Here is a 17,713-nt window from a genome sequence, read left to right as displayed (position 1 = left end):
TCTGAAAGTAGATAAGTCACTTGGACCAGATGACTGAAAGGGTTCTGAAAGAGGTAGTTGAAGAGATTGTGGAGATATTAACAGTGATCTTTCAAGAATCACTAGGTCCTGGAAAGATTCCAGGGGAAATAAAAAATTGGAAATGTCACTCCACTCTTCAAGAGGGGAGGGAGGCAGGAAAAGGAGAAAATTATAGGTCAGGCGAAGAGTGGGAATAAAGGGGGCCTTTTCTGGTTGGTTGCCGGTGACTAGTTCACAGCACTCACTATTAGGACCACATCTTTTCATGTTATATGTCAATGATTTGGATAACAGAATTGATGTTTTTTGGCAAAATTTGCAGGTAATGTTGAGGAAGCATGGAGTCAGTGGAAGGACCTGGATAGATTAGAAGAATGGGCAAAGAAGAGGCAGATGGCATATAGTGTTGGGAAGTGTACGATCATGTACTTTGGTAGAAGGAATAAAGGCATAGATTATTTTCTAAAGAGAGAGAAAATGTAATGATCAGTGATGCAAAGGGACCTGAGAATCCTAGTGCAGTATTCTCTAAAGGTTAACTTGCAGGTTGAGTCGGTGGTAAGGAAGGCCATTGTGAAAGGACAAGAATATAAAAGCATGGATGTAATGCTTTACAAGGCATTCTTCAGATTTCAATTGGAGCACTGTGAACAGTTTTGAACCTCTTATCTGAGAAAAGATGTGCTAGCATTGGAGTGGGTCCAGAGGAAGTATACGAGATTGATTCTGGGAAAGAAAGGGTTAACCTATGAAGAATGTTTGATGAAAAGCTTTGGACCTGTACTCAGTGGAGTTTAATAGAATGAGGGGAAACCTCAATGACACCTATGGAATAGTGAAAGGCCGAGACAGAATGGGAGAGGATGTTTCCGAAACTGGGGAGTCTAGGACCCAAGGCCACAGAATCAAAATAAAGGGAGATCCATTTGGAACAGAGATAAGGAGGAATTTCTTCAGCAAGAGGGCAGCAAATCTGTGCAATTCATTGTCACAGACAGCTGTAGAGGCCGAGTCACTGGGTGTATTTAAAGCGGAGGTTGACAGGTTCTTGATCTATCAGCGCATTAAAAGCTTTGTGGGGAAAAGGCAGGAAAATGAGGTTGAGGTAAATCAGCCATGATGGAATGGCAGAGCCGACTTAATGGGCCAGAAGGCCTAATTCTGCTCCTATGGTGCACAGCTGGACAGTGAGGTGGCAGAAAGCGTTCAATCCAGAAAAGACAAGGTAATACACTTTGGATGATCAAACTTGAAGGCTGAGTACAAGGTTATCAGCAGTCTGGAGGAAAAGAGAGTTCTTGGGGTCTAGGTCTACAGATTCCTCAAAGTTGCCACATATTGATAGGTTGGTTGGGAAGGTATATGGCATGCTGGCCTTCATTATTGTGGGGGCGGGGTGTTCAAGAGTAATGAGGAAATGTTACAGCTCAATAAAACATTGATTAGAAAACACTTGTGTACTGTGTCAGCTCTTGTTGCCTCATTATAGGATGGATGTGAAAGCTTTACAGAGGGTTCAAGGAGATTTACCAGGATGCTACCTGCACTAGGTAATATGAATCACCAGGAAAGGTTGAGTGAACTAAAGCTTGAGAAACAGAGAATGAAAAATAACTTGATAAATGTATACAAGATTATGAAAGGCTTAGATAGAGTAGAGAGCGTCACTAACCCCCACCGAGAACAGCTGTTTTTAAGATAGAGGAGGAAAGTTTAGGATAGATATCATAGAGACTGGCGAGTGCCTGGATTACACTGCAGGGAATAGTGGTAGAGGCTGAAACAACAGGGACATTTAATAGACTCTTAGAAAATCACCTGAATGTAAAAAAAATGCAGGGTGGGGGTTGGGGAAGGGTCAATGACAGTGCAGGAGGAAAGGGTTAGATTGATCGTGTGGATAGTCATAGGCTTTTTCCCACGGCTGAAATGGCTAACATGAGAGGGCACAGTTTTAAGGTGCTTGGAAGTAGCTACTGAGGAGATGTCAAGGGTAAGTGACATCTTTTTTTTTAACGCAGAGAGTGGTGAGTGCATGGAATGAGCTGCCAGCGACGGTGACGGAGGCGGATATGATAGGGTCTTTTACGAGACTCCTGGATGGAGATCAGAAAAATAGAGGGCTATGGGTAGCCTTAGGTAATTTCTAAGTTAAGTACATGTTCAGTACAGCATTGTGGGCCAAAGGGCCTGTATTGTTCTTTAGGTTTTCTACGATCATGGAATACATTTATATAGGTTGGCACAGCATTGGTTTGAAGGGCTTGTACTGTGCTGTAGTGTTCTGTTTGAAAAGGACAAAAACATTCACCTCATCACCCATTTGTGGTACAAATGGTGACCGGCGTGGAACTGTATCTCTGATCCAAACTGGAGGAATCCATTCTTCTTCAGGCACACCTGCCAATGCAAGAAGTTCACTGGGCCTCTAGAAAAGGACAAAGTGTGTGAAAGTTTGCCTCTATTATGCAAGATATGAATGTGAAATAGGATTGGATATGAAATGATCCATTCTATGCATAAAATGAAAACAGGAACTAAAGGTTTATTTATCAATCCATCACAAGGAGAATATACTTACTAATTTAAAAGCACACATCTTAATGTAAATCTGCTTATTCAATATAAGATACTGATAACATTTTAGACGAGCAGCTTCATCCTTGCTAGCAGAGATAAGACGTGGTAAAGAAAACTTTAAGCCAAATAATGGACCCAGCTTTAAATAAGGGAGAGCACGAAAGACCCATAAACACAAATAAATTAAAGTTTCCTTTTGTTGTGCTAAGTATTTTTATGTTCTATCGTAAAATATCGCTTGACATTGGAAAATATAGCACTGTGCAAGTCTTAGGCACTCTAGATTTTTTCATATTCATTTTGTTTCAGATGCTTATTTTTTGTCTTCTTCATTAGTGTGTCAGTAGAAAAGCACAAATTTTAAGTTTCCACACATTCATTTTCCAAACAACTAAAAGTTAGAGATTTTTTTGTATTTCATTAAAGAAAGTAACATTTAAGTAATAGAACATTTTTTAAATAAAAATGAATACTTTTTAGGTATGTAGCCCAGTGCATAATTAAACAAAGATAACAAGCCGGTGCTAAAGATCAATGACATAATGAGTTGAATGAACTAAACTGATCAACTGAAACAGAAACGGGTGTTAGAAAGAATCAAATTGGGTGAAGGTCAACAAAACTAAAAGGTGAGGGTGTGGCAGATGTGAGTTTAACTTTCAAATTGTGGCAAGACACAAGGTGGTCATCATGCATCAGCAAGGTCTCTTCCAAACAGGAACTTTGCAGTAGACAGGAGTTTCAAGATGTGCTGTCCAAGCTCTTCTGAAGAAGCACAAAGAAGCGGGCAAGGCTGAGGGCCAGAAACGCAGTGGTCAGCCACAGAAACTGGGTGCAACAGACAAGAGATTCATCAAATTGACATCCCTTCTAAATCAAAAGATGTCTAGCACTGCTGTCAGCTCTGAACTCATAGAAACTACTGGAACCCAGATACACCCCTCTACAGTCTGGAGAAATTTTGTCAGAAGCGGTTCTTATGGAAGAGTTGCTAGTCCTCTAAAGCAGAAACAAAACAAAGAGACTCTCCGCACAAAAACAGAAGAAATGGGATGCTGAACAATGGCAGTAAGTGCTCTGGACTGACAGGTCAAAATTTAATTTTTTTTTACTCGAAGAAGAGTCAGTTGGTCCATAGAATAGCTGAAGAGCACTACATGAATGAGTGGCCGCAGCCAACAGTGAAGCATGGCGAAGGTTCTCTGCATTTTGGGACTGCATATCTGCAAATGGAGTTGGTGATCTAGTCATAATTAATGGAATCCTCAATGCTAAGTATATGCAGATTCTCATCTATCACACAATACCATCAATCAAGGACAATAACCCCAAACACATGGCCAGGGTCATAAAGAAGAACAAGGCTGCAACTGCTGTTCTGGCCTCCACAGAGCCCTGATCTCAACATCAGAGGCTGAGAGACAGAAGCAAGCAAGACAACCCAAGTCTGCAGAAGAACTGTGGCAAGTTCTCCAAGATATTTGGAACAACCTACTAGCCAAATGTCTTATGCAATTGCCTTACAGATAATTGATGCCGTTACTTCGGCAGTTTGAACTGAAGCGCGTGGAAGGTCAACCAGTGAGAACAGCGGGAAGAGTTTAAAAGCAAGCAGAGTTGAAAAGGTGATGGTTATTTCTTCAGCAGTCTGAACACGGCACAACTGTGCAAGCACATGGAGGTCGGCCAGTGAGAACAGCAGAAAGAGTTTAAAAGGAAGAAATATTTACAGACCGGGCATCAGAGGAGCGGGCGATGGAGTAAAGAGAGACTGAGAGGGAAGGCTTTGGCTCAATGGGGCTTCAGCGATAAATGGTCGAGGCCATGTAGGTTATCTGTTTAAAATAAAGACAAAGAGTGTGTGTGTAAGGCCGGTTTTCTGTGCTCAGTGTCAGATGTGGGAGGTCGTAGAGACTCCCGGCCTCCCGACGACCACATCTGACCAGATGTGTTGAGCTGCAGCTCCTTAGAGACCGCGTTAGGGAACTGGAGCTGCAGTTCGATGACCTTCGTCTGGTCAGGGAGAATGAGGAGGTGATAGAGAGGAGCTATTGGCAGGTGGTCACCCCATGACTACAGGAGACAGAGAAGTGGGTTACAGTCAGGAGAGGGAAGGGCAAGAAGCAAGTACCAAAGAGTACCCCAGTGGCTGTCCCCATTAATAATAAGTATTCCTGTTTGAGTACTGTTGGGGGGGACGGCTTACCTGGGGGAAGCAATAGTGGTTGCGCCTCTGGCAACAGAGTCTGGCCCTGTGGCTCGGATGGGTAGGGAAAGGAAGAGGATGGGGACTCTATAGTTAGGGGGTCAGATAGGCGATTCTGTGGATGCAGGAAAGACACGCGGATGGTAGTTTGCCTCCCAGGTGCCAGGGTCCGGAATGTTTCTGGTCGCGTCCATGATATCTTGAAGTAGGAAGGAGAACTGCCAGAGGTCATTGTATATATTGGTACCAATGACATAGGTAGGAAAAGGGAGGATGTCCTGAAAAAAGACTACAAGGAGTTAGGAAAGAAGTTGAGAAGCAGGATCTCAAAGGTAGTAATCTCGGGATTCCTGCCTGTGCCAGGTGACAGTGAGTATAGAAATAGAATGAGGTGGAGGATAAATGCGTGGCTGAGGGATTGGAGCAGGGGGCAGGGATTCAGATTTCTGGATCATTGGGACCTTTTCTGGGGCAGGTGTGACCTGTACAAAAAGGAAAGATTGGACTTGAATCCGAGGGGGACCAATATCCTGGCAGGAAGGTTTGCTAAGGCTATTGGGGAGAGTTTAAACTAGAAATGCTGGGGGTGAGAACCGAACTGAAGCGACGGAGGAAAGGGAGATTGGCTCACAAATAGAAAAAGTTTGAGACAGTGCGAAAGGCAGGATACGCAGGTGATAGAGAAGGGACGCACTCAGTCCGATGGTTTGAGATGTGTCTATTTTAATGCGAGGAGTACCATGAATAAAGCGGATGAGCTTAAGAGTGTTGATCAGCATTTACAGCTAGGATGTTGTGGCCATTAGAGACTTGGATGGTGCAGGGGCAGTAATGGCTATTTCAAGTGCCAGGCTTTAGATGATTCAGAAAGGATAGGGAAGGAGGTAAAAGAGGTGGGGTGTGGCACTGTTGATCAGAGATAGCATCACTGCTGCAGAAAAGGAGGAAGTCATAGAGGGGTTGTCTGCGGAGTCTCTGTGGGTGGAAGTTAGGAATAGGAAGGGATCAATAACTCTACTGGGTGTTTTCTATAGACCACCCAATAATAACCAGTACATCAAGGAGCAGATAGGGAGACAGATTCTGGAAGGAGTAATAATAACAGGGTTGTTGTGGTGGGAGATTTTAATTTCCCAAGTATTGATTGGCATCTCCCTAGAGTGAGGGATTTAGATGAGGTGGAGTTTGTTAGATGTGTTCAGGAAGGTTTCTTAACACAATATGTAGATAAGCCTACAAGAGGAGAGGCTGTACTTGATCTGGTATTGGGAAATGAACCTGGTCAGGCGTCAGGTCTCTCAGTGGGCGAGCATTTTGGAGATGGTGATCACAATTCTATCCCCTTTACCATAGCAATGGAGGGGGAAAGAAACAGACAAGTTAGGGAAACGTTTAATTGAAGTAAGGGGAACGATGAGGCTATCAGGCAGGAACTTGGAAGCATAAATTGGAAACAGATTTTCTCAGGGAAATGTACCGAAGAAATGTGACAAATGTTCAGTGGATATTTGTATGGGGTCTGAGTAGGTACATTCCAATGAGACATGGAAAGGATAGTAGGGTACAAGATCCCTGATGCACAAAGGCTGTTGTAAATCCAGTCAAGAAAAAAAAAGCACACAAAAGGTTCAAGAAACTAGGTAATGATATGAATCTAGAAGATTATAAGGCTCGCAGGAAGGAGTTTAAGAATGAAATCAGGAAAACCAGAAGAGGCCTTTGCAGACAGGATTAAGGAAAACCCCAAGGCATTTTACAAGTATGTGAAGAGCAAGAGGATAAGACGTGAGAGAATAGGACCAATTAAGTGTGACAATGGAAAAGTGTGTATGGAACCAGAGGAAATAGCAGAGGTACTTAATGAACACTTTGCTTCAGTATTCACTACGAGAAAGGATCTTGACGATTGCAGGGATGACTTGCAGTGGACTGAAATGCTTGAGAATGTAGATATTAAGTACGACGATGTGCTGGAGCTTTTGGAAAGCATCAAGTTGGATAAGTCGCCGGGACCAGATGAGATGTACCCCAGGCTACTGTGGAAGGCAAGGGAGGGGATTGCTGAGCCTCTGGCGATGTTCTTTGCATCATCAATGGGGACGGGAAAGGTTCCAGATAATTGGAGGGTTGTGGATGTTGTTCCCTTATTCAAGAAAGGGTGTAGAGATAGCCCAGGAAATTATAGACCAGTGAATCTTACTTCAGTGGTTGGTAAATTGATGGAGAAGATCTTGAGAGGCAGGATTTATGAACATTTGGACAGGCTCAATATGATTAGGAATAGTGAGCATGGTTTTGTCAAAGGCAGGTCGTTCCTTACGAGCCTGATTGAATTTTCTTGCGCATATGACTAAACATATTGATGAAGGTAGAGTCATACATGTAGTGTATATGCATTTTAGCAAGGATAAGGTACCCCATGCAAGGCTTATTGAGAAAGTAAAGAGGCATGGGATCCAAGGGGACATTGCTTTGTGGATCCAGAACTGACTTGCCCACAGAAGGCAAATAGTTGTTGTATACCAGTCATATTCTGCATGGAGGCCAGTGACCAGTGGTATGCCTCAGGGATCTGTTCTGGGATCTCTACTCTTCGTGATTTTTATAAATGACCTGGATGAGAAAGTGGTGGGATGGGTTAGTAAATTTGCTGATGACACAAAGGTTGGGGGTGTTGTGGATAGTATGGAGGGCTGTCAGAGGTTTCAACAGGACATTGATAGGATGTAAAACGGGGCTGAGAAGTGGCACATGGAGTTCAACTCAGTTAAGTGTGAGGTGGTTCATATTAGGTCAAATATGATGGCAGAATATACATTAATGGTAAGACTCTTGGCAGTGTGGAGGATCAGGGGGTCTTGGGGTCCGAGTCCATAGGATATTCAAAGCTGCTGCGCAGGTTGACTCTGTGGTTAAGAAGGCATACCATACATTGGCCTTCACCAAACGTGGGATTGAGTTTAAGAGCCAAGAGGTAATGTTCCTGCTATATAGGACCCTGGTCAGACCCCACTTAGAGTACTGTGCTCAATTCTGGTCGCCTCACTATAGGAAGGATGTAGAAACCATAGAAAGGGTGCAGAGGACATTTACAAGGATGTTGCCTGGATTGGGGAGCATGCCTTATGAGAAGAGGTTGAATGAACTTGGCCTTTTCTCCCTGGAGCGACGGAGGATGAGAGGTGACTTGATTGACGCGTACAAGATAATGAGAGGCATTGATCGTGTGGATAGTCAGAAGCTTTTCCCCAGGGCTGAAATGGCTAGTATGAGAGGGCATAGTTTTAAGGTGCTTGGAAGTAGGTACAGAGGAAATGTCAGGGGTAAGTTTTTCTTACGCAGAGAGTGGTGAGTGCATGGAATGGCCTGCCAGCGGCAGTGGTGGAGGCGGAAACGATAGGGTCTTTTAAGAGACTCCTGGATGGGTACATGGAGCTTAGAAAAATAGAGGGCTATGGGTAAAGCCTAGGTAGTTCTAAGGTAGGGACATGTTCGGCATAGCTTTGTGGGCCAAAGGGCCTGCCTTGTGCTGTATTTGTGTTTCTATGTTTCTAAATGCAAAGGGTGTCACAGCAAATACTGACTTGTTTAGTTTAAACGCAAACAACAGGAATTCTGCAGATGCTGGAAATTCAAGCAACATACATCAAAGTTGCTGGTGAACGCAGCAGGCCAGGCAGCATCTATAGGAAGAAGCACAGTCGACGTTTCAGGCCGAGACCCTTCGTCAGGACTAACTGAAGGAAGAGTGAGTAAGGGATTTGAAAGCTGGAGGGGGAGGGGGAGATGCAAAATGATAGGAGAAGACGGCTCCATCCCTCCCCCTCCTGTCTTCTCCTATCATTTTGCATCTCCCCCTCCCCCTCCAGCTTTCAAATCCCTTACTCACTCTTCCTTCAGTTAGTCCTGACGAAGGGTCTCGGCCTGAAACGTCGACTGAGCTTCTTCCTATAGATGCTGCCTGGCCTGCTGCGTTCACCAGCAACTTTGATGTATGTTGCCTGACTTGTTTAGTGTTTTTTTTTACTCTTTATAGTAATTTTTTTGATATTTACAAACTTTTCACTATTTTTGACAGTATCTTCACTTTACAGAATTTTTTAGCACGTGCTGAAGACTGTACAGTACAGTATTCTACTCCTATCAACAGAGAAAAGGTAAATAAATTGTTTTTATAATCTCAACATAAATTCTTCAGAAGCTATAAAAAGTTAAGAGGTAATTTTCTGAATCTGTGCTGTATGATTGCTCGTGTTTAGTACATTAACCAAATGCTCTGCACAGTAAGATTACATCATTTGCTTAAACAATGATTTAGCCCAAAACAACCTTGCTAAAATTGCTATTTTGATCCCTGTTTTATAATAGGACTATTCTAATGGGGCAAAGGATATGACTTTTCTGGCATTTAAAATTTGTGCATCTTACAGATAATACATTAAAATATCTAACAGCTTTCCAAACAATTATTCACACTAGTTCACTGCACAACAGAATACATACTTCCATTTAAAGATCTTGGTCATTGTGGTCCTGATCAATGGGCAGGATATATCGAAAGAATTAACCTTGCAATAAACTCGATTTACTCATTGATCCACTGAGCTGTCTAGTTGAAAATATCACTTCAAGCAATTTATCATTATTGATGTAAAATTTACAATATCTTAAAGACATTCATTTATGTTTCTGTCAGTCCAACTGAAAACACACTATTCAGTAGTAAAAGCTGAATATGGAACTTACTGTTTAAACAATTTGATTTGTCTAATATAATTTCCAAGTGGGTTAATTAAATTGTAAATGTATGCTGACTTAAAGGAGTTATCTGCTGTACTCTAGATTACACTTTGTATCCATAATATAACATCAATACAAAAATTCTTCAGTCAGTCAGGTAGAAATTGTCAGAAAAGTTACCTTTTGTTTGGACTGTTTGGATTTCTTACGTTTTGCAGGCAATCTTTTATCCATCTTTTCATTCTCAGAGCTGCTACTGTTGTGCCTTACTATTTGCCTCACCTGTCGCTTAGGTGGCCGCAAGTTAATGCCTGCATCTGCTGTCCAATCTGAATACTCACTTGAGGAATCACTAGATTTTGAATGTTAAGAAAAACAAAATAAGATTTTAAGACCAACCTTCATAATTCTGATGGCTGCTCTAGTCAGTGAAACATCTGCTTACAACATTACAGTATGTTTTCAGACTCAAACTTTTTATTTATTTACAGAAACAACGTAAAATAGGCCTGCTGCGTTCACCAGCAACTTTGATGTGTGTTGGTAAAATAGGCCCTTCTGGTCCTTCGAGCCGCTCCTTCAGCAATCCACTGATTTAACCACAGTCTAATCACAGGAAAATTTACATTGACCAATTAACCTACTAATAGGTACTTCTTTGAACTGTGGAAAGAAACCAGAGCTCCCGGACGAAACCCACACTTTCACAGGAAAGACATACAGACTCCTTACAGAGGATGCTGGAGTTGAACTCAAAGCTCCAACACCCCGAGCTGTAATAGTGTCGCACTAACCACTACACCATTATGGCACCCAAACCTCATATGGAACATTGAGAAACAAGTGATTTTCTTAAAAATACCACCCATATTATCAGGGAATACAAACAGAAAGTAAAGTGTCCTTGGCACCTCAATTATCAAACACCTCAGCCCAATAAAAATTATTGGAATCAGGTGTGTCCCCAAAGGCTGTTGAGATCATTGCACACCATAGAGCACAGTAGACCATGGTGGGAAATCCAGGTATTAACAGTGAGTCCCAGTCCAACTCTGACTCCTACTCCAACTTCTGGACATAACACTGCTCACGTGGATGGCTAGGCTTTAAAGGTTTTGACAGCTGTACATCTGCTCAGACTTATAAATGTCCACAATGGATATAGGTGTAGCCACTTGGCTTCCCTGCATTATCCACAGAGATATTGCCATTACTCACGACAGTTAACTTCAACTGTAGTCTTATTTCAAACATCAAGTCTGGGACAACAGCAAGAATGTAGACAATTCCAAGTGAATTCATGAAATATGCTTTGAGCACTGGAAATAAACTAGACTGACCTGAACTACATCACCCTTCTTCACCAGTGGCATCTAACAATCACAGAAAAAAATTAATACCATAGACAGATTTAGCTCCCAACTCCCCTAAGCTTTTACAGCAGTTAACAGAGCAAGTTAGCAGTACAATTAATAATCTCCACTTGTCTGGACAGTAAACTTACTTTACTTTACACTTTATTGTCGCCAAACAATTGGTACTAGAACGTACAATCATCACAGCGATATTTGATTCTGCGCTTCCCACTCCCTGGATTACAAATACTAAATATTAAAAATAGTAAAAATTTTAAATATTAAAAAATTAAATTATAAATCATAAATAGAAAATAGAAAAATGGAAAGTAAGGTAGTGCATAAAAACCAAGAGGCAGGTCTGGATATTTGGAGGGTACGGCCCAGATCCGGGACAGGATCCGTTCAGCAGTCTTATCACAGTTGGAAAGAAGCTATTCCCAAATCTGGCCGTAACGAGTCTTCAAGCTCCTGAGCCTTCTCCCAGAGGGAAAAGGGACGAAAAGTGTGTTGGCTGGGTGGGCCGTGTCCTTGATTATCCTGGCAGCATCGCTCCGACAGCGTGCGGTGTAGAGTGAGTCCACGGACGGAAGATTGGTTTGTGTGATGTGCTGCGCCGTGTTCACGATCTTCTGCAGCTTCTTTCGGTCTTGGACAGGACAACTTCCATACCAGGTTGTGATGCACCCTAGAAGAATGTTTTCTACAGTGCATCTATAAAAATTAGTGAGGGTTTTAGGGGACAGGCCAACACAAATTAAACTGCTTCATGATTAACATTTCATTCACCACCAGGGCTGGAGTGCATGTCAATGACAAAATGCAGTGCAGCATCTGACCAGGCTTCTTCCACAGCACCTCACAAACTTGTGCCCTTACACACCAACTACGAAGCAAAAACAGCTTAAGAACAGCAACAGGCAGAAACTTCTTTGAGTGTGAAACACATCTTTTAGTGTCAAGATCCAATTTTTAGAACCACTTTTTTCACCTCCATGGGACTTTAATGAACTCTCAACCCACTGCTTACATCAGGCCAGACTACACTAGGATCAGGGAATCCAGAATAAGCATTAAATGGATTTCCATCAGGTGCTCCAGTTTCCTCCCACATTCTAAAGATGTACGATGAGTGTTAGGGAGTTGTGGGCATGTTTTGTTGGCACTGGAAGCATGGCGATACTTGCGAGCAACCCAGCACAACCCTCGCTGATTTGACTTGATGCAAGATGATGTATTTCAAAGTTCAAAAAGTTAAAAATAAAATTTATCAGAATACATACATGTCACAACGTATAACCCTGAGATTCTTTTTCTGCAGGCATACTCAGCAAATTTATAGAACAGTAACTATAAACTGTAAACACCAGGAATTTTTAACTGTAAACAAACTACTCAAATGCAGATACAAATAAATTGCAATAAATAACAAACATGAAATAACAATATAACAGAGCCCTCAAATGAGTATACCTATCCCCTTTTGTTCAAGAGCCTGATGATTCAGGGGTAGCAACTGTTCTTGAACCTGGTGGTGCGAGTCCTGAGGCTTCTGTACCTTCTACCTGAAGGCAGCAGCAAGAAAAGAGCATGGTCTGGGTGGTGAGGATCTTTGATAATAGATGCTGCTTTCCTACAGCAACCCTCCAGGTTGGGAGGGTTTTTAACTCCTGATGTACTAAGCTGAATCCACTACCTTTTGTCGGATCTTCCACTCAATGGCATTGGTGTTCCCATACCAGGCCGTAATGCAGCCAGTCAGCACACTTTCCACCACACACCTATAGAAGTTTGCCAAGGTTTCGATGACATGCCCAACCTCTGCAGACTCCTGGGGAAGTAGGGGTGCTGCCATACTTCCTTTGCAATAATATTTAAATAATGGGTCCAGGACAGGTCCTCTGAGATAGTGACACCCAGGAAATTAAAGTTACTGACCCTCTTCACCTCTGATCCTCCGAGGATTACTGGCTCACGGACCTCTGGTTTCCCTCTCCTGAAATCTACAAACAGTTCCTGGGTCTTATTAACAATGAATTAAGCCAAGTTTTACTCAGCCAAGTTTTCAGTCTCCCTCCTGTATGCTGATTCATCATAACTTTTGATACAGCCCACAGCAGTGGTGCCATCAACAAACTTGTAAATGGTATTGGTGCTGTTCTTAGCCACACAGTAATAGGCATAAAACAAGTAAGCAGGGAGCTATGTACACATTCCTGCGGAGATTGTAGAGGAAATGTTTTTGCAAATCTGAACTGATTGGGGTCTACAAGTCACAAAATCCAGGAGGCAATTGCACAAGGGGGTATTGAAGCCCAGGTCTTGGAGTTTACCGATTAGTTTTGAGGGGATGATGGTGTTAAAAGCTGAGCTGTAATCGGTAAACAACATCCTGATGTATGCATCTTTGCTGTCCAGAGTTCAAAAGTTGTGTGAAGAGCCAATGGAATAGCATCTGCTGTAGACCTATTGCTTCGGTACACAAATTGGAGCAGATCCTATTTGCCATTTAGACAGGAGCTGTCGCAGTATGCTTCAACACCAGTTTCTGAAAATATTTCATCACTGTGGATTTAAGTGCCACTGTCCGACAGTCATTTCAAGAAGTCACCACACTCTTCTTGGGCACCAGTACGATTAAAGCCTACCTAAAGCAGGTGGGTAGCACAAACTGCTGGAGCGAGAGGTTGAAGATACCTGTGGATATACCAGCCAGTTGGTGGCTTTCCTTGGATTCACTCTCTTGAAGGCAACTCACCTCTCCTGCTGCGTTTTCGGCCACGGCCATGGCGTTGACCCTTAAAGACACCGCACTAACTGCTCCGCATTTAACCATTCACCGTGAGGTCTGAAGATCATTGATGTATTTTATAGTCCTTTGTTGAGAGGAAATTTACATGATGCAGATTGCAGCAATGGCATTTCAAAAGGAGTATATTTCAAAGGAAAACTGGTACAATTTCCCACTGCCAGCAGAGAGTCACCAATGTTCACCACAATGCCATCTTGTATGTTCAGCGTACACAGGCCGTGCTGGCTGGTGGCACAGCGAGATCAGCGCCGGACTCCGGAGCGAAGGTTTCCGACTTCGAATCCAGGTCGGGCCACTCCCGAGCACACTTTCCATCCATGCCGGGTTGAGTGTCGAGCTAGCCACTCGGCTTCATAAAAAATACAAGGGTCGAGTTCATAACGTGACCTGGTTAGTCCTGACACCAGGCGCCAGACAAGAATGGCTGACTGCCTGGTGTGACACTCTTTTAAAAAAAGCGTACATGTGACAAATAAAACTAATATATAAGTGACTGCCTTGCGACCAATATTCATGAAGGAATACCAGGGAAGAATTAGTGACTTGAATTAAGTACCAGAGGGCTAGTATTCGCCAAATTCCCAAACAGGGTTGAGTATTTCTGAAGATTGGGAGTGCTACAAATGGGTGAGAATTGTGCTAAAGTTGCCTACCTGGAACTGCTTTCACTCTGCCACTCTTCTTCAGCCTCTTCAGATGTTCCATCACTTCCATCTATCGTCTCCATTTCCTGCTTTGATACCAGAAGAATATTAAAAAAAGAATTTGCAACCTGCCAACTCATCAGACGCTACATCACTCTTCTGTAGAACTTAAGTGATGGGAAATGGGAATTCTCAAGATGAATAGCTTTCCAGTTGTAAGTTTAATCATGTGCTAATGAAAACAACTTTGGAACAAGTTTTTAAATGTTAATTGGTTAAAAGGGCACAATCTATAGTTTTCTGTAAGTGACAACACAGGTTGATAAGGTGGTGCAGAAGCTTGCCTTCACTGACCAGGGCATGGAATGCAAGAGTAGTAATGTCGTGTTTCAACTTCACAAAATACTAGTCAGTCCACACTTGGAGCACTGTGAATTCTTTGTTGTCATACGATAAGAAGGATGTGAATGTACTGGAGAACACAAGGTTCAGTAAGATATTGACAGGATTGGAGGACTTTAGTTATTTATTTATTTATTTATTTAGTTATTTAGGCATTGGATAGGCTGGGTTTTCTCCCCTGGAGCTACAGAAACTAAAGAATGACCTGACAAATGTGCATAAGATTATGAGAGGCATGGGTAGAATAAGAGAGTAGGAATCTTTTTTCCATGGTAGGGGTATCAGAAACAAGAGCAAGGAGCTTTAAAATGTAACATCCTGGGAAAGGTTTCACAGATAATGTAATGCTCTTTCTGTAGAAGCACTGCTAATGTAATGGTCATTCTGTATGGTTAGAGTTAACGGGTGCTTTGGAATGTGGGGATTCAATGAGAGGAGTGTGTTTTCGTGCTGTGTGCCTGACACCAAGGTGATCTGGGTCCTTTGTTTAACGGGAGATGGAAAGAGAAGATGCCAGAACGGAGAGGTCATAGATACCAGAAAGGAGTGAACTTGGAGTGGTGCCGGGAGTCGACGAAACCCAGTGAGATCGATGGAGGATGGCGAAAGGGAAACCGTGAGCTCCAACGTGCACATTAGACTGTTTCATTAAAATGGGTCCTTTACTTTTCGTTTTTCTTTACGAACCCTTCAGTCAAATTACAATTATAAAGCTAAATTGTTCAAATGCATATGGTGTACTGTCTGTTATTTTGAGGTACTAATTTGTAACAGGGCAACAAATCACGCAGCATCCACACAAACAGAAGGTTTTGCACCTAAATTTCACACGTTTGGCGAGGCCAGAGATTGTCTTCCCTAGAATTACGCAGCCGACAGAACCTGAGGGTTATATAAGCAAGGAGCTTTATAACGAATCTTAGGATACAGACTGTATAATAGTAGGAACACTGTGCCACAAGAGGTGGTGAAACCTGATACAATTAGTAAGACAGGAACTTAACTAGGTAAGGCAGAGAAAGATATTGCCCTAATGAAGGAATAAGGAATGAGTGGAGAATGTTAAAGGTCATCATGGATATGGGCAGAAGGACTCATTTCTGTGTTGTACAGCTAGGGCAAATGATCAGAATTATTGTGAGATAAGGAAGTGTTGGAAGTGGGAAAGGAGTAGTGGGAAGGTGGTGGAAGTTGAGTGGTTGTTTATAGATTGAAACTCCAGAGTGCCATTCAATTACCACACGCTTATGCTTGATAGCTTCACACTGGAAATCAGCTTCATTGTCATACTTGACCTCAGTCATGAGGGTGGCCCTTGATTGTATTATGCGTACAATTAGATGAATGCTGGGGAATCCTGAATGCATCCAGACCCTGCTGACCCAAAAGCTGTTCTGCACAAACTGTCTTCATCTCCCTTTAGCTTCCAGAGGCCAAGGAAAGCCCAAATGACTAATGAAAAATTTGTAAAGCAGAGATGCCCAGCCTGCTTAAAATACTTAAATTGTTGAACTAATTAGCAGGGGGATGGGAACCAGAGTGACAGCACTCAGGATGGGACAGATGGTAAAAAAACGATAGCGTGCAGTCAGACTGTCAGGAAGAGCAGGCAGATGGTAGGACAAAACTGCAGCTAGCAGGGTGAGTATCAGTGCGTTAGGGATGCAGAATCATAAGCAGTAACAAATACGGTACTCAAGTTGTTAGATATCAATGCACAGAGTATAAGAAATAAGGTGGATGATCTTGTTGCATTTTTACAGACTGTTGGGCACGATGTGACCAACACTGAATCATGGATGAAGGATGGTTGTAGTTGGGAGCTGAATGTTCAAGGTTACCCACTGTATTGGAGGGGTAGAAAGGTAGGCAGAGGGGGTGGAGTGGCTTTGCTAGTAAAGAATGGCATCAAATCAGTAGAAAGATGTGACATAGGATCAGAAAATGTTGAATCCCTGTGGATTGGGTGAAGAAACTACAAGGGTAAAAGGACCCTGATGGCTAGGATGTGGACTACAGATTACTAGGAAAGTAGAAAAAGTGTCAAAAGGGCAATGTTATGTTAGTCATGGGAGATTTTAACATGGATGTGGGAGATTAGGAAAATCAGGTTGACAGTGGATCACAAGAGAGTGAATATGTTGAATGGTTATGAAATGGCTTTTTACAGCAGCTTGTCGTTGAGCTTACTAGGGGATCAGCTATACCGGATTGAGTGCTATGCAACGAGTCAGAGGTGATCAGGGAGCTTAAGGTAAAGGAGTCAGTGATCACAATACGAGTTCAACTTGAAATCTAATAGGAAGAAAGTAAAGTCTGACGTGGCAGAATTTCACTGGAGTAAAGGAAACTACAGTGGTATGAGAGAGGAGTTGGCCAAAGTAAATTGGAAGGAGAGGCCACCAGGGATGACAGGAGAGCAGCAATATAGAAACATAGAAAACCCACAGCACAATACAAGCCCTTCGGCCCACAAAGTTGTGCCGAACATGTCCCTACCTTAGAAATTACTAGGCTTACCCATAGCCCTCAAGCAATGGCTTGAGTTTCTCAGAAAAATAAGTAAGATGTAGGATAGATGTATTCCAAAAACAAAGAAATACTCAAACCACAAAAAATTACAACTGTGGCTGACAAGGGAAGTCAAGGCTAATATAAAAGCAAAAGAGGGCGTACAACAAAGCAAAAATTAGCAGGGAAATAGAGGATTGGGAAGCTTTTAAAAACCTACAGAAAGCAATTCAAAAATCATTAGGAGGGAAAAGATGAAATATAAAAGCAAGCAAATGAACAATATCAAGGTAGAAAGAAAAAGCTTTTCCAAATATACCAAAAATGAGAGATGAAAGTGAATTTAGGAACACTAGAAAATGAGGCCAGAGAAATAATAATGAAGGCCAAGGAGATGGCAGATGAACAGAATGAGTATTTTGCACCAGTCCTCACTGTGGAA

The 17,713-nt window shown here is 42.4% G+C and overlaps 1 protein-coding gene across 5 annotated transcripts in view; it reads right to left on the bottom strand.

Annotated features, from left to right (window-relative positions):
- Positions 1–17,713, bottom strand: part of brwd3 (bromodomain and WD repeat domain containing 3) — a 278,952-nt gene that overhangs the window by 151,137 nt on the left and 110,102 nt on the right. For 4 of the 5 annotated variants that reach the window (XR_010019491.1, XM_063060431.1, XM_063060433.1 and 1 more), the window contains exons 22-24: positions 14,368–14,447; positions 9,728–9,899; positions 2,333–2,449 (exon numbers count right to left, since the gene is read on the bottom strand). Coding sequence is in view for 4 of the 5 variants with exons in the window: in XM_063060431.1 (XP_062916501.1) it covers positions 2,333–2,449; positions 9,728–9,899; positions 14,368–14,447 (369 nt within the window). In the remaining variant the exon portion in view is untranslated. The remainder of the gene's footprint in view (positions 1–2,332; positions 2,450–9,727; positions 9,900–14,367; positions 14,448–17,713) is intronic. The other variant, XM_063060432.1, reaches the window with a different exon arrangement.

The sequence above is a fragment of the Mobula hypostoma genome, chromosome 10 (assembly GCF_963921235.1).
Source record: "Mobula hypostoma chromosome 10, sMobHyp1.1, whole genome shotgun sequence".
In the NCBI taxonomy this organism is placed as follows: domain Eukaryota; kingdom Metazoa; phylum Chordata; class Chondrichthyes; order Myliobatiformes; family Myliobatidae; genus Mobula; species Mobula hypostoma.
Note: the sequence above shows the minus strand (reverse complement) of the source record. Positions and strands in the feature narration are given on the sequence as shown.